This window comes from Camelus dromedarius, chromosome 18, assembly GCF_036321535.1.
Source record: "Camelus dromedarius isolate mCamDro1 chromosome 18, mCamDro1.pat, whole genome shotgun sequence".
Lineage (NCBI taxonomy): Eukaryota > Metazoa > Chordata > Mammalia > Artiodactyla > Camelidae > Camelus > Camelus dromedarius.
In genome coordinates, this window is record NC_087453.1 from 14,836,712 (window position 1) to 14,859,872 (window position 23,161).

The window sequence follows — 23,161 nt, forward strand, 5'->3', positions numbered from 1 at the left end:
GTTCTTATTGCTCCCTGGGATGCCGCAGTGCACTTCTAGACCTCTAAAGCCACTTGCTGGGCTCTTGTTGCTAAGGTGCTGAAAAGTCACTTACAAGAAAGAATTCAATGTAGTCATGGGCGTTTTGGTTGGGGTAGGGATGGGGCTTAAGTTGTGGTTACAATAAAATCATTTTAAAAATCATGAGAGATTGGATTGGGATTTATTTTGTCTAGTTGGAATGCACATGGTTTAAAACATTCAAGTAATGTAGGAGAGTGTATGATGAAATGCAAGACTGCCCTGTCCTGTCTCATACCAACTCCTCTCTCCTTTAAGAGAAGTCTTTTAGCTCTCTCTTTTTTTATTGTGTGTATTTCTATTTCTTGATTTATCAATTGTAGGCATTATTTATTGATTTTCTTCCAAAAGAAATGAGGGCTTCGCTTATTTCCATCCCTTCTCCGCTCCTCTCAACAGAGTCATGTCATTATTTTTGCCTCTTCTTTTTGTTTCCCTTGCAATTTAATATGCCAGCATCTTTTATAACTTGTTTTATCTACAAAGACAGTATCTTTCTGACTTCACCCTCTCTGGGGCAATAAATTAGGGTTTGGGATAGGACTAGATAGGGCTAGAGCTTAGGACTCTGGCTGTTGTTGGGCTTGAAGACTACTGATTATAAATGTCCTGTAGAGTAGTCCTCTAGTCCGTGTTTTCCTTACGTATCACAGCTAACCCTGAGATAAGCTAAAATGTTGTATTTTGGATTTTACCATAATCTTTGCCTTTTTTATATTTTACAGAAATAAAATAATTGCCTTCAATAGATGATAATGAAAATACAGAAGAAAGAGAAGCAGGTAAGTGATCACATATCTTTTACGTGAATACATCCAGCATACACTGGTGCTTTTTTTTTTTTTTGTCTTAAAATTTTTTTTAATTGAAATGTAATTGATTTACAGTGTTGTGTTAGTTTTAGGTGTACAGCAAAGTGATTGAGTTATAAATATATACATCTTTCTCAGATTCTTTTCCATTATAGATTATTACAAGATATTGAATATAGTTCCCTGTGCTATATATACAGTAGGTCCTTATTGTTTATTTTATATATAGTAGTCTACGCTGGTGCTTTTTTAACAAGGAGAGATGCTGGCAGTTTTGACTTACCTCTTAGCCTCTGGTGATTTCGCATTCTCCACGTGATAACTGAGAGCTCTGTTCTGAATGACTTAATACTTGGATTTTTACTATGCACAGGTCAGCTTCATATAGGAATAAATAATGAAGACTAAATCAGAATGTTACTCAGAATTGTCTATATAGAAGAGAAATGTTTCCTCCCCAGAGCAGCTTTCCAGCTTTTTATAGAGAAGTGATCACTGCTTTATAGTTTTCATAGTTATCATTTTGGATGTTTGATTAAACTAGAAACATTCTCTTATAGAATTCTTAGTTATCATGATCTGTGAAAGTTTTCATCTACAGAAAATAGTGAACTAATTGGAAGGATGTGAACATCAACTAAATGGCACTTGGTTTCCTGAAGGGGAGGGGGAACTGATAAAAACATTTGGCCTGTGTGGCCCATCCTGCCAAAATCTGTAAGATTTATAAGTCAATATTAAAATAAATAATATTGTAAGTAAATAGAACTTTTAACTAAAATATTACATAGTAGTTATATATTACATGGTAGTTCTTTCAGCTCATGTTATTACCACCATCCAATATATCACTAGCTGAGTCAGGCACAAAATGATATTTTTAAAAAAAAAATAAGCTGCTAAATTTTAAATTCTATGAATGAAGTGACTTTGAGTCTGTTTATATGTAGAAAACATTGAAATAAAGATGAGGATTTTTTTTTTTAATGGAGGTACTAGGAATTGAACCCAAAACTTCATGCATGCTAAGCATACCGCTCTATCACTGCGCTGTACCCCTCCCTACCCGAGTACTCTTTTTTTAACCTTAAAAAATTTTTTTTATTGAGATACAGTTAATTTACAATATTATATTAGTTGCAGGTATATAACAGTGATTCAAAATTTTATAGATCATACTCCATTATAATTATTATAAATTATTGGCAGTATACCCTGTGATGTACAATATATCCTTGTAATAGATTTATTTTATACATAGTAGGTTGTTATCTCGGAAGCCCCTACCCTATATTGCCCCTCCTCGCTTCCCTTTCCCCCCAGTAACCACTAATTTGTTCTCTATATCTGTGAGTCTGTTTCTGTTTTGTTATATTCACAAGATGAGTACTTTCAAACAGTAAATAGAATTGCCTCATCTGCTGTCCTGACCAAAGGATTTGGGGAAGCTCTGATGACAAGGCCTTTGGGGCAACATTAAAGTGGCAATGAAAGATCTGGGATCTGTGGCATTTGACAAGTGTCCAAGTGACTATGGAAAATTGCCTTCCTCTGTCTAACTTTGATCCACTCTTGGGAAAACTAGCCCAAAGCTAGTATTCTGAGTATTATGAAAAAAAGCAGAAGTAACATCAGTGAGCTTCTTTTCACTTTTGACATGGTTTATAGTTTTCTTATTAACTCACTGGTTCCTCAGCCCATCCCTTTACTACTGATCTGGTTTTGGATAAATTTTGCAAGTTTGGGGAAATCACATAATACTCAATGACCAAGTATCAAAAGTTCTCACTTTGTGAGGAAAAAGGAAATATAGTGCCCACTGCTATTAAAATGTGTTTTTAGGTTGTTGGTTGTAGGTCTTCTGGTAGCTGCCAAGTCTACATTTGATGTTCATTGATCCTCATCTTGGGATCCTTCTGGGTAAAATTGAAAAGTCGTTGAGATCACTCATTTAATCTTATTTGTTCTTCTAGATTGTTTGATTCTCCGTGTATTCTCTTATTCTGATCTGGGGAACAAATGGATTTATAAAGAAACGAAGAAAAATTAATGAGTTAAAGGTTTTCTGGGGAAAGATTAGGGAGATACAGTGGCATTGGGGAACAGATTATGGAAATAAAGTAGAGGTGGTTAGAGGTTCTTGGTAATTTTTAGCTCTAAGTTTGGTGTAGCCAGAACATGAGGCAGTATCTTGAAGTGGTCTAGACCAGTGGCTCTCAAAACCAGGAGTCACACCTGGGTTCACATCTAAACTCTAATAACTCACTAGCTGTGTGACTTTGGGTGAATTATTTAACCTCTCTGAGCTTCTACTCTAAAATGGAGTCATAATTGGAACCATAATACACTTTGTCTTAGAGTTGTTTTGAGACATAATCCATTTAAGAAACTAGTACGTTGCCTAATACTCAGCCCTTAATAAAATCCAGTATTATCATTGCTGACATCTATTTTATTTATTTTTTTCTAGTGGGAAGATAACCTAGGCCCCTTCTTGTAGAGATTAAGAAGTCAGATGACAACTTTGTAAATAAGTAGATAACCAAAATAATGCTTTCTGGAATATTAAACATGCTAGAATAAAGTAGTGATTAGATTAAAAAGTAATACATAATAATATTGATAAAAGTTAACATACATTAAATACTTACTGGGTGCCACCCCCTGTTTTAAACAGTGACCTGTATGATACATTTAATCCTTACCACTATCCTAAAAGAGGTATAATTATTATAAAGGGAAGCTGAGGCAAAGAGCTAGGTAGTAATGGGGAGAGGCGGGATATTTTAGACCACACGGTCAGAAAAGACTTCACTGGGAGGTGACATTTAAGCAGGAGCGGAAGTGTACATTTCCTGTGTATCTTTAAAATCTATGATTCCCTTTCTACTCCCCCCCCCCAAATCCATCCTCTCCCGACCCCCCCCATTTGGTGAAAGCTACCATGTCATTCACTGTCCTTGTAGCTACCTTCTAACTAGACTGGCCTTCCTCGCAGCCAGAGTGCTGTGACACAAACTGAAAGGGACAGACACATGGGCTAGAAATCTATTTTATCTTTTCAAATATCAAAACAATTCTGAGTCCTCAGAGCAGCAGTGACTGTAAGGTTGAGATATATGAAAAGCACCATTCCCTACCCACAAATACAGTGTTCCCGACTCCAGGCCACAGTCTGGCTGGGCCTTTGTGTGTGGCAATGGTATTAGCCTGTGTTTGGTTAAGTTCTGAGCTCAGGGTTCTGGTAACCCAAGACTACAGTGAAATTACAGGTGGGCCAGGAAGGAGGAGGTAGGAAAATAGTCTTACTCTCTTTGTAAGTATTTGTTGATCTACTTGGCCTAGAAGATATCACAAAAAAACTCTAGAAGAGGTCTCTCCTAGCGTTGGTTGGATGGAACAGACATCATTCCACTTTAGCCGATTAAAAAAATGAATCAATTTGAGCTTTTGGTTTGCCCAAAGCCATAGTTATTTGGAAATAAAACTTGTAGTTTCTAGAAGCAACACTTGTTAACAAATAGGCACTTATTAAGTATTACTGTCCTTCTCTCCTCTTAACTCTTTCCTGTCAGCATCTAAATTTAATAAACTACTTGCCCCAGTTTCTTTACTTTAGGTTTAGGTTGACTTTGCCTAAAGATTTAGAGAAGTCACATTTCTAAGACTTAAAAAATCACAGGAGAATAACCTACCACCACCCCACCCTCTGTTTTAAATGCTAAAATATGAAAATAGGGTGAGGACTAGGAATGGAAGATTCAAGGACTTTGGGAAGAGGCATTTTGCAGAAGTTACATTGCCAAGTCTGTTGATCACACTCTGTAGTCCTTAACTTCTCAGTAGCATTTGACACCCATGATCATTCTGTCTTAGAATGCTCTCATCCTTGGGCTTTTGTGATGCCACACTTTCTTTTCCCACCTGCATCACTGACCTGATGGCTCCTTCTCACCCTCTCTGTAGGTTCTTCCCCCCTCTGGGGACCTTAAGTATTAGTGTTCCTCAGGTTAGGTCCTGTTTCCTCTTCTCTGTCTATTTTTTTCTGGGCAGCCTAATTTATTCTTGTAGATACTTCCCTTGGAAAGTATATCCAAGAGCCTCTTGGACACCTGTACTTGCATCTACCTTAGATACTTAAGGTACCTACCTGACCTTAGGTAACCTGAAACTGAACTCCTCTTCTCCTGCTGCTTACCAGCTGTGACCAGGTGGATCAAAGTACCTGCTTTATCACCAAAAGCACAAGACTCCTGGGTGAAGAGGGATTGAATATGCTGAATGCAGGAGAAACCTAAAGAACACAGAAAGGACACACACACTGACATTGTTCCTGTGCCTCCTCAGATGGGTCTTGCTCACTCAGCACAAATCTGTTTGCCAAATGAATGAGTCCCAGTGCAGCTGCAGTGTAATAAGGGCAAGGGTATGTGGGGTTTTCTGTCTTCAGTATATTCCGCAGTCAGCTAACTGTAAGAAATACTCTTTCAGAAGAAAGAGAAGGTGAAAAAATAAGGCAATCCTAATTTTAATTGGAAAATAACTTTGCCACCTGAAACGTCCACAGACCAACTCATAGTAGCAATTACTTCTTACTTTGTATTTTCAGTATCATTATTTGAACTTTTAAAAAAAGATAGGTCTCAGACTGAGATGAGCTTTTTGACTCATTTTTATGTTTAGCTAATTTCTTGATCCTAAGCAAGTCTAAACATAGACTCCTTTCCTCTCCCTGCTGAAGGAGGTGAAAGGCTCTGAGGCAGACCAGCCGCAGGGGCTCTCCGGGCTACTCACCGCTGGGCTGAAGTTGGGGGAAGCACTGGGTGAAGGGTGTGCAGGGGCCCTCCCAGCCCGAGTGCGAAGTGTACTCTCTGCCCTGCACTCAGTCAGGTGTGATCATGGCCTCTCATATGCTGCCTTTGATTCCTGAATCCCGATAATTTGAAGGAGCATGAATTGTCTAAAAAATAATTTTTCCTGTTCGTTATTAAAGTCTTTAAAATTTTTTCTATTACATCTATGTGAAAGTTTTTTTATTACAAGTATCATGAAAGTAATATTCCCATTATTGAAAATTTAGATGTCTATTTAATAAAAAAAATTTGAGCAGCCTCAAATGATCATTAACCTTTTATTTTCTTCCATTCCTTTTTCTGCACACAGGTCTTTGTTCTCATTTTTGTTCACATGTATAGTTCTGTAGACTTTTCAAATTGAAAATATTCATTTCATGCAATAACCGTAAGAGTTACTGAGTTTTACTATAAACTACAGAGTTATTGGAGAATACCACAGAGTCACTGCCTCATGAAGCTTACCTTCTAATCATGGGAAACAGGTAAAAACAAATAATAACTTTGAGAAAGTTTTGAAAAAAAGAAGTGAAAGTTACCCACAGTTTTATCTCCTAGACATAATTATGGTTAATATCTGGTATGTCTCCTAAATTTATTCTAAAAAGCTAATGTTAATGTAACATTTTTTAAAAAAAACAAAAATGAGATTAGATCATAGGTTTTCTTTTTTTTACTTTCCAACATGTTGTGGACACTTTAAAATGACAACTAAAACTTTGTGTAATAATGGCTGTGTAGTATTATTCTATATGATGGATATACTATTAATTTAAGCATTTCCTAAAGATTGACAAATAGGATATTTATAGTTTTTTTCTCTATTAAACAATTCTGTTTCAGATATTCTTCTACATAAACCTTTGGAGTATCTAAATGTCTCTTTCGTTTATGTTCTAAAAGAGAAATTGCTCACTTTAAAAGCATATCCACAATTAAAATTTTGGTATTATTGCTACACTGCCCTGCAAAATGGCTCAATAGTTGACGCTCCTGCCAGCAACATATGAGAGGGTCCTTTTCAGTATTTTCATATATTGAATTTTTTAAAGTTGAGCTATAATTCACATACCTTAAAATCCATACTTTTAAACTGTGCGATTCAGTGGTTTTAGTATATTCACAAGTTTTTGTAAAGATCACCACTATCTGGTTCCAGACCATTTTCATCACCCCCAAAAGAACCTTATGCCCCTCAGCAGACACTCTGTTTTTTTCTTCCTCAGCCCCTGGCAACCACTACCCTACTTTTTGTCTGTGTGGATTTGCCAATTTTGGGCATTTTATATAAATGGAATTATTCAATATGTGGTCTTTTGTGCCTGGCTTCTTTCACCTAGCATAATTTTTTCAAGGTCTGTGCATTTTGTAGCATGCATGATTTTCTTAGAGTCTATTTTGACTTTGAAGTACCTGAGTGACTCTTAGGGGGATAATTCAGGTTTGTCCTTGGAGCTCTGTTTGGGAACCATTGACCTAGGCTGTAATCTTCCCATTAGTTCTTTTAAATTTTTTTTTTAATGGAGGTACTGGGGATTGAACCCAGGACCTTGTGCATGCTAAGTGCACACACACTCTACCACTGACCTATACCTGGCCCAGTCTGTTGGTTCTTAAATCCTTTACAGCTGACCTGGAGCCTGTTTATCTAGATTCAAATCTTTGTGTCTTTTCCAGGAATATTGTAGATTGATAATTTTGAATCAGAGAATTGTGTTTTACTATTAACAGTACGGTTTATGAGTTAGCATTGTTGCCTGTTTTATCAGTCAGCCTCCCTCAATTTCATCCTTGTGTTCCTAGATGCTCGTCTCTATTTAAATGGTCAGTGTGATGTAAAATGTTGTCGTTAACTGTGGTCCATCATCTGCAGTCTGTTCCTTTTAGGGCCAGTTTCAAAGTGGTAATTTAATGTCCTCCTTGGTAGAAGCTGAAACAAAGACATTATTTAGGCTCTTTACCTTTTCCCCCACTGACCTTGAGACACATGGAAGAAATATTTTTTGTCTTACATTTTTAATCCTCAGCAGATGCCTCTTCCAAGCTCTCAACAAAGGTACCTTAAAAATAAAAGCGTTCCTAGTGGATTATTGACTTTCGAGATTATAACTTTATATTTTTTGTTACTAATGTCTGCCTTTTGGGGTACTTCCCCCCTTTTCAACACTGGCCAGTTGTGCTGCATTTCTTGGGTTTCCCTTCTCCCTCTGGGATATCCCTGCTCTGCCACTCCCTTGGAATATTAATTTGACAAATTGCTTTATCTCTGCACCGATTATCTTGTCTGTAAAATGAGGGGTAGACTAGACAACTCTCTAGGGTTCCTGAGAGTAGAGTTGCTGGGACATCTGGTAGGTTTGTATTTACTTTTATAAAGAACTACCTGACTTTTTCCCAAAGTGGTTGTATACGCCATCACATTAATGTTTCTAACCAAGTATAATCATGCTGGTCTTGTGGCCTAGCATTCGTCATCGGCTCCCTGGGATGTCATAAGATGCTCAGCGAGATGAGGGTTAGCTTTTTGGCCACAGGTGTCAGATCCAGGCTCCTCTGCTCCCTCATTGTATGGCCTTGGACACATCACTTAACATCAATAATCTTCCATTATTCCGTGTACAAAATAGGTGTCATCTTACTAAGCTTGCAGGATTGTTGGAAAGCTACGACACGTATTCATTGACTGTTAGCTGCTGCTGCTGTTATTGCCTAAAGAATGAGTATCTAGTTACCAGCACCTGCCTGAGCTCCCTGTTCAGCTGGTGAAGAGCCTCAGAAGAGAGGCCTTGACATGAGATAAGAGTTGAGGAGAGGGTCCCTCATTGACCCACTGGGAGCTGCCTTGGTGGAATTAGCTTTTCAGTGTGTTATCTTTGAGCCTCTTTAATAAACAAACCTGTGTCTCTTGGCTTTTCAGTGTGTCCACCCTTGCATGCTAAGCAAAAACTTGTCCCCTGAGGGCCAAGTGTTCCTGGCACAAAATTAAGTGACATCCCAGGGATGGTAATGTGCTCACAGGATCTAGGCTTTAACTGGGTACCTGTTACTGTATTGTTGGGTTTTTTATTGCCTTGTATTTTCTTTTCTTGTCTTTTTATTGTGGTAGAAAATGTATACTATAAAATTTACCTTCTTAACCATTTTCTTATATTTGATTAATTTAAATTTCTTGTAAGTTTATTTAGTACCTCCTTTTCCTAAGCCATCATAAGTACTGAATCAGCAATGAGGTATTCAAACTCAGTTGTCTTCCTTTTTTTTTTTAAGTAGTGAATCCTGCCAGAATGACCAGTTCCCTCTGGATTTAGGCTTGTTTATAAGACGACTTTATTTATGATAAATATCCAAAAGAATCCTCCTTTTCTTTCATCTTTTTCTCCTGGGATTTTCAGTGTTATGTTTGGGAGTATCAGAGTAGGAAAGGGAACTGGAAAAAACAGAAAGGAAATATGCAGCTGAATTTTGCACTCTCTGTCACTCCCAGGGTGGGCCAAGGGTTCTGAGCAGAGATTGGAAACCAGAACGCCAGAGGGAAACCACACCACCTGGCAAGTGTCTGTGCCCTTTAGCACATACCAGGTCTCTTGTTAAGAGAGCAGGCTCACAAATAGAGCTGATCCCAAGCCATCATCCAAAGATGATTGGAACCATCTTCCTGGAAAGCCTGCTTGTCCCTCCCAGGCTCTCCTTAAATTATTTCTTTGTTCCCTGTAACTAGCAGCCACATTATTATCAGATTATCGGCAACCTTAGCTTGGTTATGAGATGACAAATGTACTTTGTAACACCAGACCTGAAAGGATGAGATGTAACTTCTGCTTCCAAAGGGATGTTTCCTTAAAGGTGGTCATGTTAGGAGGCTGCACTTTTATTTGATGGTACTCAAAACCAGCTTTGAAACATCCTTTTTAGGGTTGCCTTGAACACCTGTGACTTCCTCTCCAAAGACATCTATCACAGTAAAGTGTCCTCCCTTATGATGGTTGGTTTTTGCAAGTAGCCAGAGGTTATTTGGTGCTGAGTCGGTGACAGCATTAGATGATCATACAGAAGAGCACCATTTTTAGTTAAAAATAAAAGGCATCATTTTTTTAGTGTTTTTTATTTTTATTTATTCATTTATTTATTTTTAACATTTTTTAATTGAGTTATAGTCTTTTACTATGTTGTGTCAAATTCCAGTGTAGAGCACAATTTTTCAGTTATACATGAACATACATACATTCATTGTCACATTCTCTTTCACTGTGAGCCACCACAAGATCCTGTATATATTTCCCTGTGCTACACAGTACAATCTTGTTTATCTGTTCTACATTTTGAAATCCCAGTCTGTCCCTTCCCACCCCCGTCCCCCTGGCAACCACAAGTTTGTATTCTATGTCTATGAGTCTGTTTCTGTTTGTTTTTTGTTTTTTTTTGGTTTGTTTGTTTGTTTTAGATTCCGCGTATGAGCGATCTCACATGGTATTTTTCTTTCTCTTTCTGGCTTACTTCATTTAAAATGACATTCTCCAGGAACATCCATGTTGCTGCAAATGGTGTTATGTTGTCAGTTTTTATGGTTGAATAGTATTCCACTGTATAAATATACCACATCTTTATCCAGTCATCTGTTGGTGGACATTTAGGCTGTTTCCATGTCTTGGCTATTGTAAATAGTGCTGCTGTGAACACTGGGGTGCAGGTGTCATTTTGAAGTAGGGTTCCTTCTGGATATATGCCCAGGAGCGGGATTCCTGGCTCATATGGTAAGTCTGTTCCTAGTCTTTTGAGGAATCTCCATACTGTTTTCCACAGTGGCTGCACCAAACTGCATTTGCAGTGTAGGAGGGTTCCCTAAAAGGCATCGTTTTGAATGATCCAGATATTCTTGTTGAAAATCAGAACAGCTGAATGTTGATGCAGCTTGGTGATATACAAGAGTGAAGACTTGGGGAAATAAAGCAGCACATTCAGCTTGACCCTGCATCCCTGTCACCCAGTGACATCACCTTTATTCATGAACACGTCTGAACAGTGACTTTGTGTATCAGCATGATAAATGCCATCCTGGATCAGAACAGTGTGCCTAGGATTTTGTGTCTCCTAGTGGAATCTAAAGGTAGGAGTTTGTAGGAGACTCTTGTTGCCAGTTCTAGACATGGAGCTTAAAAGATGTTTCAGATTTCTGCACGTAACATGGAAACCCTTCAGGTTTTTATATATGAACTTCTTAGATAATATGCTGATAGCAGCCTGGTCCACAAAGGCCTGGCTCCACAAGGGCAAAGGCAAACACAAATAATGTGTGTCCTGTTTGGCACTCTGTGCCCATGGCCTGGCACAGGAGGAACTGCCACACTGTAGGCGCTCAGGAGATGTGGGACAGATCCGTGCGTTCAGAGTTAATATCACTATGCATGTGAAGCATGCGGTGGAGGAGTAATATGCTTGTTTTTCTCTCTCTTTTACAGTTGTCGCATTTAAAAGTTCTGAATCACTCCCCAATGTCTGATGCTTCTGTCAATTTTGACTACAAATCCCCCTCCCCATTTGACCACAGCACTAACCAGGAAGAGAAAATTGGAGATGTTGCCAGTCACTGTCTGCCCCAGAAGGACCTGTTCGCTGCTGAAGAGGACGCCGAGACCCCTTTGCCCAGGAAAACGACATCCCATAATGGGACGGAGGACAGTGGAGGAGGAGGCACTGGCGTGAAGAAGAAACGGAAGAAAAAGGATCCAGGAGAGCAGGAGGGGGCAGCAAAGGGAAGCAAGGACAGGGAGCCCAAGCCAAAGAGGAAGCGAGAACCTAGAGAGCCAAAGGAGCCCAGGAAGGCCAAGGAGCCCAAGAGGATCAAGGAGCCCAAGGAGCCCAAGCCGAAGGACGGGGCCAGGAAGGCGCGGAAGCCCCGGGAGGCCTCGGGCGCCAGGGAGGCCAAAGAGAAGCGGAGCAGCACTGACTCGGCAGCCAGGGCCAAGTCCAGGAAGGCCAGGTGCGTACCTTTCTTCCCGCCCGTGCCCTGGGCCCTGCCTCCATGGAGCACTTGGTCTCTGGCCTTACTCCAGCCCCTGAACATGACTGCCCCACTTTCAGCCAAAATAAACCATTTCTCGCCTCCTGATGAGAGAAAGATAGGCTTAATTAATACTGTCCCTGTAGTTTCTTGACATTCCCTTTGGATTAAAAATAATTAAAATATGCTAGCACGCACAGGGTATAAGGGCAGGGCTGTCACAGGTGTGATATTGGGGGGCAGTGATTTGGGGAACAGCAGCACTGTAGAGTGGCAGAGGAGCAGCTGTCAGGAGGGTGCACAGCCCTGGGGATCGGTATTGGGGGTCTGGGCGAGCCATGACTATGTGCAGAGTTCCAGACGTGAAAGAATTGCCTGGCTTCCCTAGGCTACAAGCTCTCTAGTGCAGGCCCTTTCCTGGTCTGTTTCTCTCATTTGATGTCCAACATAGTGCCTGATGCATCAGCAGGTGCTCAAGAATTGATAAGTAAAGGAGACCAGAGGAGATAGACTGAAGTGACTTGACCAGAGAGCACAGGGCACAGGGACGAATTTGCTGCGGGGGTGATGTGGGGCGTCCTGGCAATAGATTCCATCAAGATCGAAACACACTCCTTATTCAGGGAGTTCAGTGTTTGTCATCTGTACACAACTGTAATGCTTTTTGTTTTGTCTCTTTCTAAATTCTTGATGCAGAACATGATGTTTAAGCTATTTGAGGACATGCAAAACAAAAAATACATTTAAGGGGAATTTAAGTTTCTGAAATCTAAGTACAGAGGCAGAGTGTAGACCAGAAGCACCCATAAAGAGGTAGAGGTTGATGTGAATGCTAACAGAATAGAAAGTAATGGGGCCATCAGACCTGTATGGGGTCAGGCAGAGAGGAAGTAAGTTTTAAAGAGAGAAAGTGTTTGAGGTGGCGTGTGCTGCTACTCAGAGTTTACTAGATGGGTCAGTTCATTTTCAGAAGGACAGTTTGCTGGGACCAGATGGATACGTTTCTAATCCAAGTTAAAACTGCCTTGTAATATTCACTCCCTTCTTTCTGGCAGGGGATTTTACCTTTGTTTATCATAGAGGCTTGGGTGGGATCCCAGAAGTGTAGTTCACAGAGAATGGTCATAAAATACTTCACCAGGCCAAGAAGTGGGTAAAATCAGGAGTCTGACCAGTGAGCAACTTGTGGGCTCTGTTTCTCAGTGAACCCAGTGCACACGCTCTGATCTCTGATATGTGTGGAGTGACAGACTTGAGTTTCTATCTTCTGCCAATAACTTTCATCTCCAGATTACTTTGGAGAAGCTGAAATGGTTCTTGAGGGAGAATCAGATGTGAGCTGGTGGAGTGACTTACTTTGGTTATTACAAGAAACAAAGATCCTCAAGGATGGTGTTTTAGAATTAGGGCAATTAGTAGAGAGTCGGACAGCTCTGATAAGGAGTTTGGTCTGTGTGTAGAAGGCAGTAGAAAGTCATAGGTATCTGAGCTCACTTTAGCCACTGGTCTGTGGTGCTTACAATTTCATCAGCTTCTTGAAGGAATTTGTTTTTACTTTGTGTGGAATATGAAATAAGGTGATCGGTATACAGACATTGCCATTGATTCCATTTTAGGGCAGTGAGGAGGCATTTCACAAAACAAGGTTGTGTGTCAGATGTATATGTAGCAATAATAAGGGAGCTGATTAGGCTGTACAAAATATAAGTGAGTTGAAGAAGTGCTTCTAAGTCTGCTAACTTAGGGGAGGGTATAGCTCAGTGGTAGAGGGCATGCTTAGCATGCATGAGGTCATGGGTTCAATCCTCATTACCTCCATTAAATAAAAAATAATGACAATAAATAAATAAACCTAATTACCCGCCCCCCCCAACAAAAAAAGAAAACAAAAACTAAGTCTGCTAGCTTAGAAGACAGCAGAACCTCTTGAGATTTAGAAATCAGGAGACACCCTCTGAGAGCATGCTGGCAGATGGGGCTGGTTATCTGTTTGAAAATGCTTTCAGCCTCCCTCAATTTGAGGGCTGTGTAGGATTGACCTGTTAACATAATGGAATTCTTCTGTGTAGCCCAGATAGGGTTCTGGACTGGTGAGCCTTTCATTTCTAGTATTTTATATATTTATAATACTGCTTTGGCTCCTTTAATTTATGATCTCACTGGTCAGCAGAAGCAGTTCCAGTTCTGAAAGGACATTAATTGGTAAAAAATATGTTGGTAATTAAGTCTTGTTTTTGTGCTCTCTGATTTACTCTCTTGCAGATTAGCTCAAGTACATGTTTTGATTTGAGCCTTTATCGATTAGCCCCTGGATAACACTCGTGGTTACAGATGATTCACTGGATGCTTGGATTGTTGGAGGAGCCTCACAGCTGATTTAGGGGCTTCCCGTCTTTTCCTACTTCAGTCCCTCTTGCCAGCTGCCACCTGGCTAATCTTTCTGAAGCCCTGCTGTTATCTTATTTATGTTTGTGATTGTTGTTGGTGGTCAGTCAAACCCCCTCTTCTACTCTCTCCATTCCAAACCAGCTGGGAAATAGTCAACAGAGATGGAGATGCAATTATCAGCTTTATTATTGATAAACTAGATTGAAGAACTTCCACTGGCTTGCACCCCGAATCCAGCTTCAGTTAGTCCCTCAGTTGAGTTTATCCCCCAGAACTGCAAGCATGTCCTTGAGGCAAAGAGTAGACTCTGGGCCGTGTATGCTCCATTCCTTTTCCCAGTCTCACCAGTCCCGCAGGTCCTCAGTCAGGGAAGTGAGAGGAGTTAGAAGAAGGGCTGAAAATATGTTTCCAATATTGTTCCCTCCTTGGGAGTAAAACCTGGTTTTTCTCGTGAAAACATGGGGACAGGGAAATGGGGTTCTCTCTAACAATTTATACCTGCATAGAAACGTCTGATTGTTGCTCCTGCCTCCAGGACAAAATCCAGGCTCCTTTTTTTTTTTCTGTTGTTCAAACTGTTGGTGGTCTGACATCTCTCTGCCTCCTGGTCTTGCCAGCTAGGTTGATCTCATGAGGCCTTAAGTAAGGTACCCGCCGCGTTCGTTCCTCCTTTGGATTGCTCCTGCTGTTTCTCCAGCATTACGCCTCTTGTCCTTCTCTCCGTAACCCACGTCCTTCACATTCTTCAGCTCTGAGTGCAAGTCCCAGTTCCTCCACAGAGCTTCCCCTTCAAGGTGCCAGTGTGTTTCCTCTGAACTTCCCTAGCACCTGGTGCCTCACTCGCATCATAAATCAAAAGACTTTTAGACCTTGAAGAGTAAGCAAGATCTAGTCCAACCCTGCCACATTGCAGCCAGGGAAACAGAGCCCCACAGGGGAATAACTTGTTTACAAGGGGGTGCCATAAACTCAGACCTCCTGACTCCCAGTCTTGTACGTTAACCTCTGCAGTAGGCTGCTTCTCAATCATAAACCAGTATTTTCATCTATGTATGACCTGTCTCCTCAACAAAAGATAAGTGCCTGAGGTCAGGACCAGTGTGCTTTGTATCTTTTATGTCCTGGGGTCAGTTACCAGAGAGGTTTGTCAGGTTGTTGGACACACAGAAGGGGTATGTGTGTGTTATTTATATATTTTTAGATAGATAGATTTCCTAGAACAAGTGAATAGAGCTCTTCTCTCTGAAAACAAGATCCATATAAGACATCACACAGTAACTCCTATTGTTAAATAACAGTAGATGTTTATAATTAAATACTTTATTCTTACAAATTTTATAACTTTAGAAATGAAAACATCAAGGTAACTTGTCTGAGGCACCAAGCTAATGAGCAGCACTGTCAGAATTTGACTCCAGGCTCACCTGACTGTAAAACCCACTTATTCCTTCCATGGCTTCGTGCCTCTTTATGCCTTGCAGGGAAGGTCAGGAATGGAAAATGGTGGGGAGATTCCAGGTTTGGAGAAATTGGTCTCTCATTGGTAGGAAACAGCCCGTCTTCTACAGAATTTCAGTTCACACACTCCATTATATCCTCTCAAGGACTAAGATGGCCCCAACTTTTTCCTGTGCTGTTTCTCTTTGCATTTGAGTCAGCAGTAGATAACTGAGCACAGTTCTAAACAAGTGGTAGAGGCTAGCAAATTTGCCCTTTCCAGGATGATATTTATAGTGATGAATAGTGACTTACTGCTTAGGGGATAAAAGTTCAAAACATTCAAGTAGGAGAAGCCTTAAAAAAAACAAAACAAAAAAAAAAAAACTATCCTCTCTTCCTTTCCCTCCAAACTATCTTGCAATGTGAGCTTAGTTCACTCCTTCATTGTTTAAAACTTAAGCAAGAAGGCTCCTCCAAGAAGCCAAGTTAGGCCTTCTGTCATTTCCCTGACTCTGAAATTTAAATTCACTTAGTATAGTTTATTTGCTTTTACTGTTTTTTAATTATACTGCCTTTTTCCTGAAGGGGATGGGGCCACTGGCATAAGAAGACATACAGAGGTATATGTACACATACAAACAGACGCGCAGACCTGCATAGCTGCAGTGAGGGGCTCAGAGAGGTAGGCAGGTGTCATGTTTGTGGGGTCACGTAATGTTGATAAAGACTTTGGGAAAATGCTTTGATACTAGAAAAGTGCTGTGCCATTTCCTCAGGGATGCCAAATTTTTACCAGTTGAGAAAGAAATTTCTCACTGGGGAACATTACATGATATAATGGATACTGTCCTTAACAAATTCTTTTGCATCAAATGCTTCTAATGTGCCTGTGAATTTCATGTTTCTTTCTTGACATAGCCTTCAGTAAAAGTCAGCTTCCCGGCATTAAAGCACGGTTTGGTGACAGGAAAGACAGGCCATGCCAGCGGGTATGAGCCTGTCAGATGCTCTAACTCGGTATCCAAGGAGTACGTGAGGGGTAGGTTAATGGCCCTTTAAGGTTGCCCTCTCTCAAACCGGGAGCCACGCATTTTGACTGAGCTTTTGTAAGCCAGGATCTTGAGTGTTGATGTTCATGTTGTTGGTTGAGGGCAGAGCATAAGTTTTGGAATTTCTACACATGTCAGAATGGTTTACATTCTCTCTCAGAAGTCAAGAAATTAATCAGTATGCTGGCCCAAGTGGAGGGCTGTCTGTCTGGATCTCTGGTTCTCAAACTTGGCTGTGCTAAGGAACTACCTGGACAGTGTGTTAGAGAAGCAGAGTCCCTGACCATCTGCCAGAGAGAAGGATTTATTAGGTCTGGGGTGGAGCCCAGGAAACTGCAGTCCAAAAGTTGACTAGATGGAGTGTAGCTGGTTCCTAGACCATCCTTTGAGAAAGGTAAAAGATCACTGGGAAGATAGAGCGTATTTTCGTTTTTATATTTAACATCTGCTAGGAGTGAAAAAACCAAAAAGAAGAAAGAAATGAATGGTGTGTTTAGCCCCAATTTCTGTGCCTCAGCTTCTTGTCCCCACTTGCTTGAGTTTGTCAACCTGGACCAGATTTTTCTCCCAAATCCAGTAAGTATTATAACATCCTGAGAGAAGGATTTTACCTTTTCTGATTTTTTTCTTTGATGGTTTCTTCTAGAAAGGTAAGCCCTAGACCTTCTGATTATATAACTGTTTGAACTGTGAGTCAGCTGATAACTGTGATGCAGGAATGGTAATAAAATTCAGCCAACTCAGCTCTGCTTCACTGTTTGAAGGTCAGTCACCTGTCTTTGTTTAGAGTGCAGATCTTTACTGAGGCTAGACTTAAGCTCAGGAGTGTCCACTGACAGGATTATTCTGTTGGAAACTTGTTTTTACGTTCTGATCATTTATTAGAAGAAAGAAGGCAAATAAATATAAGAACATGAATGAGTTCTGAGTAGAGACCCTCTGCCTGGCACCCACTGGACTTTATGTTAAGTAGGAAAGAAATCTAAATGAAATCTAAGTGAAAAGCAGCAAAGAAGCAGGAAAAAGAGGAATGAGCAAGACAACTGGCCTCAGAAGAAACCATTCAAGGAAAAAGACTTGTAAAGATTTTAAGGTAGTTTCCTCGGATTCAAAATGACAGATACCGTGTCTGCAAAACAAGAATGGGTTATCACGAAAAAGGAGCAGTCAGAAAACAAGAAAGAACTAATGAAAATTTAAAACATAGTTGCCTAAACTAAAAGAATTCATTTTAAAAAACTGAGCAGAGGAAGGCGTAGGAGAGATATATAAGATCTAAATTCACCAACTTTCACATCAGGATCTAAATAGCTATTGCTTCATGTTGATAAGTAAAGAGCTAGAGGCATGAACATATTTGTTGTTAGGTGTCTCTAGAAAATAGGATTTGCAAGCAGGGATGGCTTGTTTGTTTCATTTGAAGCCATTCTACATTAAAAAAATTATTTTTCATTTGCTTCTATCACTTTTAATAAGATTATCTGTTAAAACTGCCTTTTCATCTTACAAGTATATAATGTTTTTGTTGCTTTTTTTTTTTTTTTACTAGGATAATATATGTCACAAACTTGTATAATCTTTGTTTTGTATGGTGCTCATGATATGATTAAAGGGACTGAGGACAGGGAGATATGGTTCACATTTTGTCTACAGCTGACTACATCTGTACTAAAACCGTTAGTTTTGGGTGTGTTTCTTTTTTTGCTTTTAGCCAGTTTCTTTAAAAATCTGTCCCCAGCTCAGTTCTCTGTGTATAGGCTGAACTAATAGGGGCATAAGGTAAGAGTTGGATTTAGTGTGCAGATGAGCTCTTTGGGGTAATGTCCATGTTTTCAGTATGGTACCTCCAGGAAGAGGATCAAAGCCTGTAGATTGGAAGCTTCTCTGAAGAGCTGTTTCTAGGATAGGGTAGTGATTCGCTGGCTAGGCTCCCCAGATGCATACATGTCTGTGAAGGCAGTTACTGGCATCATGAGCTGTTTTCAGTTATTCTCCATTTGGGGATTATGGCAACTCACTGTGGCAGTAACTCATTCTTTCCTGCTCAGACTCTGATGGACGTTTTATAAGGTTTAATTTTAAAATGGAAAGATGAGTTATTTTGAAATAATGCAGTTTGTTTGGTAGATAAAATTTTTCAATACCTGGACTCCATGGGGGAAAGTAATAAAAGACTCACAATAGCGCAGTGTTGCGGCACAAACCCAGACTTTTTCCCTCATACTTAGATCCAGCACTCAGTTTCTAACTCTCAGTTCTAGCAAAGAAAAACTGGAGGTTGGGAACTGGAGATAGAGCTGGGAGAAAAGTTTGAGGAAGTTAGTCTATTTAGTTCCTTAATACTATAATTTCCTATGTGGAAGGCAAAAAGTTTACTTATTTTCCTCATACAAACTGCAGAAAATAAAGATGTATGAAATCTTCTTGGCTGATGAAGTTATGTAGAAGGCAGAGTGCGAGTGCTTGGGGCGGAGGCCTGCTGATACGCTGTTGGTAGTGGTGTCTTACAGTCCTGCATGGATGGTATGGTTTATATGTTGGAAGTTTCTTCCATGTCATAGATACAGTGATAGATGGTTTATTTAAAATGGACATGTGGGTATAAGTTTTATTATAAAATCAAGTCTGGTTTTGTTACTAAAAATAAGTACTTTGAGCCTCTAAGATCTTCTCTGCCATATTTTTGTTTCTGTCTTATAAATTAGTTTGTTCTAACTTTGAAAGCTGTAAAAAGCAAGGATTATAAAAATAAGATTACTTTGATCCAGCCTTAAGTGCCATTAAATGGTGAGAGTATTAGGCCTTTGTATACTTAGAACTCTTGGTTACAAGTGACATAAACCCAACTTGAATTAAATTTAAAAAGAAAAAAAGAAAAGTGGGCTCACTGGTTTAAGGAATCAGAACCAGGAGCTGCAGTTGAGGATTCCACAGCGTTCTTTGTCTCTGACCCTTCCGCCACCTCTTCGGGCGTCAGCTCCATCCTTGGCAGCTTTCCTTCCCAAAGTTGAATTGTGCCTGCCTGCAACCGTGGGCTTATATAACAGATTTATTTTCCTACCCACTCTGGCCAAAAATTATTATTATTAATTCTTTTTTTTAAGGAAGGAGTTCTAAGTTGCCTTGGTTGGGTCATGTGTCCACCCCTGGACCAGTCGCTGTGGTAAAAGGACTAGGATAGCATAGCCTAGCCTCACCTGCTCACTCTTGTGGCCTGGGGAATCAGTATTGGTTATCAGCAAAAAGATGCTGAACAAAAACACAGTATTCACTTTAGCCGTGGAATAGGTGCATATCAGAATAATATTTATATATATTTATATGTTTTTTCCTCAGCCATTTGAGAATTAGTTGCAGGTATCATGCCTTTTTACCTCTAAATGCTCCAATGCATCTTTCCTAAGAGTAAGGCCGTTTTCTTATATAACCATTGTCATATTTACATCTTCCCTCTTCCTTGGTGAGAACATAGCTCCTAACAGCAACACACTGACTCACTTGGTTAATGCTATACCACATCTAACATGTTTTTAGAACTGCTTCACCTATACGCCTACCAAAAAGTTCAGAATTTGTTTGCTGTTCTCCCCGAAAGCTGGAAGTATATAGTCAGATACTATGTTTATAAATTAATGAGATTTTTCTGTCTGTTCTTTGTAGTTCTGTTACTTGTTTGTATGAATGTACACTTAGATTCATTTATTTCATCTTGTTTTCATCTTTCATTTTTTAATTTTTTAATATGTAGAACTTTAATATGCTTCCAAAAGTCAGATCTATATAAAAAGATAGTCAAAGGAGTGTTACTACCTTCTTGTTTCCCTTCCACCCTCCACTTATCCCATGTGGATAATCATTGTTTTTTGGTTTATCCCTTTTTGTGTTTCTTTTTGTAATATAAATAGATACATGCAAGTTTTCTTATTTTCTCTTTATTTTTTCAGAAAAAAATAGCATATTATTGTACTCCTTTGCACTTTCACTTAACAATAAATCTTAGAAATCATTCTATATTAGTTTATAGAATTCTTTCTCAATCAGTTTTACATCTGCATAGTACTCCTTTGTACGTATCGTATTTATTCAGTCCCTTATGTTTGGACATTTAGGTCATTTTCATTATTTTGTAATTACCAAATAATGCTGCGGTGATTAACCACATGCGTGTGTGTTTTCATATTGTTGGAGGTGTATCCAGAGTATTTTCCTGTATAGTGAATTGTTGGATCAAAGGATACATACATACATACATAGTTTAGTTGCATAATATTTGACCACTATTTTTGAAGAACCTGGAACTTCAAGGAGCAAACAAAGCATTCGTGGACCAAATCCATCTGTAAGGATAGCAATCTGGAGATTAAAATGTCTTCCATTTGATAAAACTCTCAAGCATAAGGTTTTCAAAATTTATTTCAAAAAGAGGAAAAACACATTTCATCTAGTCTTCCTGGAGGATAAATTCAGATGATATTTTCTTGATGTCCTATTTGAAAATCCCATTTATAAACTTACAAGGAATCTTTTCTTCCTGATATTTGTCTTTATCAGAAGAGCTCCAGGAAGAATTTTTGGAACTCAAAATTGATTCTATTGTCAAAGGTAACCTCCAGAAAAATCACTTTGAAGATTTCCCAGGTAGAGTATCTTCTTATCTATCCCCAAATAGGTAAGCAGGTGTCATTTTCCTGTTTGACTGACATGTATTTGACAAAGTGTTCACTCTACCCCACTCCACCCTCAGCTTCTCGTTAGGAAGTCTAATAGTGCCCCAGGCTTGACTTTGGAAGTGCCTCACTGTAGCTCCTTCGTACTTCCTTGTTTGTTGTGTTTCTGAAAACATGGAAGGCAAATGTATAGTAAAGTTTCAGATACAAGTCTTACGTAGTTTCATATCTTGAGGAGGTTCTATTCCTTAATCATGACTTGAGCTTAGTTTACTTTTGAGTATGATGTTTCACAACAAAGCATGTATTTCCAGTGCATCTATTTGTGAATTTTTTAAATGAAGATTAAACATACATAGACAAAGTTTTCTAATATGAAGCTATATTTAGTGGATAGATTAAATTGATTTCAGATGTTGGGAGGAAGGCTTTAAGATTTTATAGAAGATTAAATGGGGTTCTGAGCATGTGATTATTATGATGGCTTTTGGTGTACTAGTCAGCTATCTTTAAATTTGTGTCCAAAAAATTAAGCACAAACCTTCTTGTATTAAGAGAACTATGGATTTGTGAATTTTTTTTGTATGTTTGGGTCCCTGAAATGTTTCATCACCAATTCTTTTGGTCATTATTTTCAAATAATGTTAGATTTGAAAGAGATTTGAAGAGATTTGAAGTTTCTGCTTTTATTAAAAGGGAGGCTGGGTTTGGAAATTAAAAACAAGGGACCAGGAAACATGATGCAGATGAGCTGAGTGCAGGCCTCGGCTCTACTGCTTACTTTGTAGAGTATAAATTGCTATGTAACTTTCTTAGTGAGGAGCCATGTAACATGAGATAAATACTCCTGTGAAAATTTGGCATCTTTTTAAGCTGTTTCACCTGAGTCTCCTATCCTGAAACTGATAAGAAGTGAAAGAATTTCTGCTCCTCCCCACCCCCAGCTTTAGAGTACAAATCTCTTGTTAAAATGTATAATCCTCTAAAATGATCAGGATCCCTTGAGTTCCATTTCCTTAGGTTGGACCAAAATAATTTCCGTAAAGAACTTTGCTGGTAGGTAGGAAAGCCAGTCATCAGCCTGGGGAGTCAAGGGTGGGCTCGATTTGTGCTGACCTGATGGGGGATCCATGAGTGGTGGAGGGTGAAGATGGAGGCAGGCAGATTTGGCCATCGGCACTGGTCCGTATGCTGCCACGGGCTCTTGACGCTGGGTCTCCCTTCTCTAAGTCAGGCCGGTGGTGTCCCTGCCTTCCCCTACACCTTCCGGTAACTTGCCTGATGGGAAGTACCAGTAACTTCGACTTTCCTCATCCTTCACATTCTGCCAAGACTTATTGTTTCTACTTCCGCTGAATCTTTCAGATCATTTTCACCTTTGAGTTTGCATTGGTTATATCTTGCCTCAGTCTTTTTTTTTTAAGGGGGAGGTAATTAGGTTTGTTTGTTTATCTACTTATTTATTTTTAATGGAGGTACTGGGGATTGAACCCAGGACCTTGTGCATGCTAAGCATGCGCTTTACCATTGAGCTATACCCTCCCCTCCTCCCCTTGGTCTTCATTCCCTCTTGCCCAGGCTTGCCATCATGGCCGTTTTCATGAGAATGAAATCTAAGCTCTCTAGCCTGGTGTACCCCTGATTTCTTGCCAGCTCTGTCACTTAATGCTTTGTTCACTTACCCTGTCATGCGGCCATGCAGACTGTCTTTAATGTTCTTTCATTCCCCAAGAATGCCATGGTGGTTACGAGCACACCTGAGTTTAACTACTTTCTCCACTGTTTACTAGCCATGTTACCCTGGAAATCTTAACTTCACTGTGCCTCTTGATAAAATTAGGATAATAATGCTATCTGCCTTATAAGGTTGTTGTGAAGAGTGAAGGAGATAATC

The 23,161-nt window shown here is 39.6% G+C and overlaps 1 protein-coding gene across 5 annotated transcripts in view; it reads left to right on the forward strand.

Annotated features, from left to right (window-relative positions):
- The window catches only part of CHD6 (chromodomain helicase DNA binding protein 6), a 161,340-nt gene that overhangs the window by 46,795 nt on the left and 91,384 nt on the right, over positions 1-23,161 (forward strand). For 4 of the 5 annotated variants that reach the window (XM_064475670.1, XM_010975258.3, XM_031433796.2 and 1 more), the window contains exons 2-3: positions 786-842; positions 11,182-11,702. In XM_064475670.1, coding sequence (XP_064331740.1) covers positions 810-842; positions 11,182-11,702 — 554 coding nt within the window. In that variant the 5' untranslated portion in view covers positions 786-809. Of the gene's footprint in view, positions 1-785; positions 843-6,054; positions 6,211-11,181; positions 11,703-23,161 lie in introns of those variants that run through there. The other variant, XM_031433795.2, reaches the window with a different exon arrangement.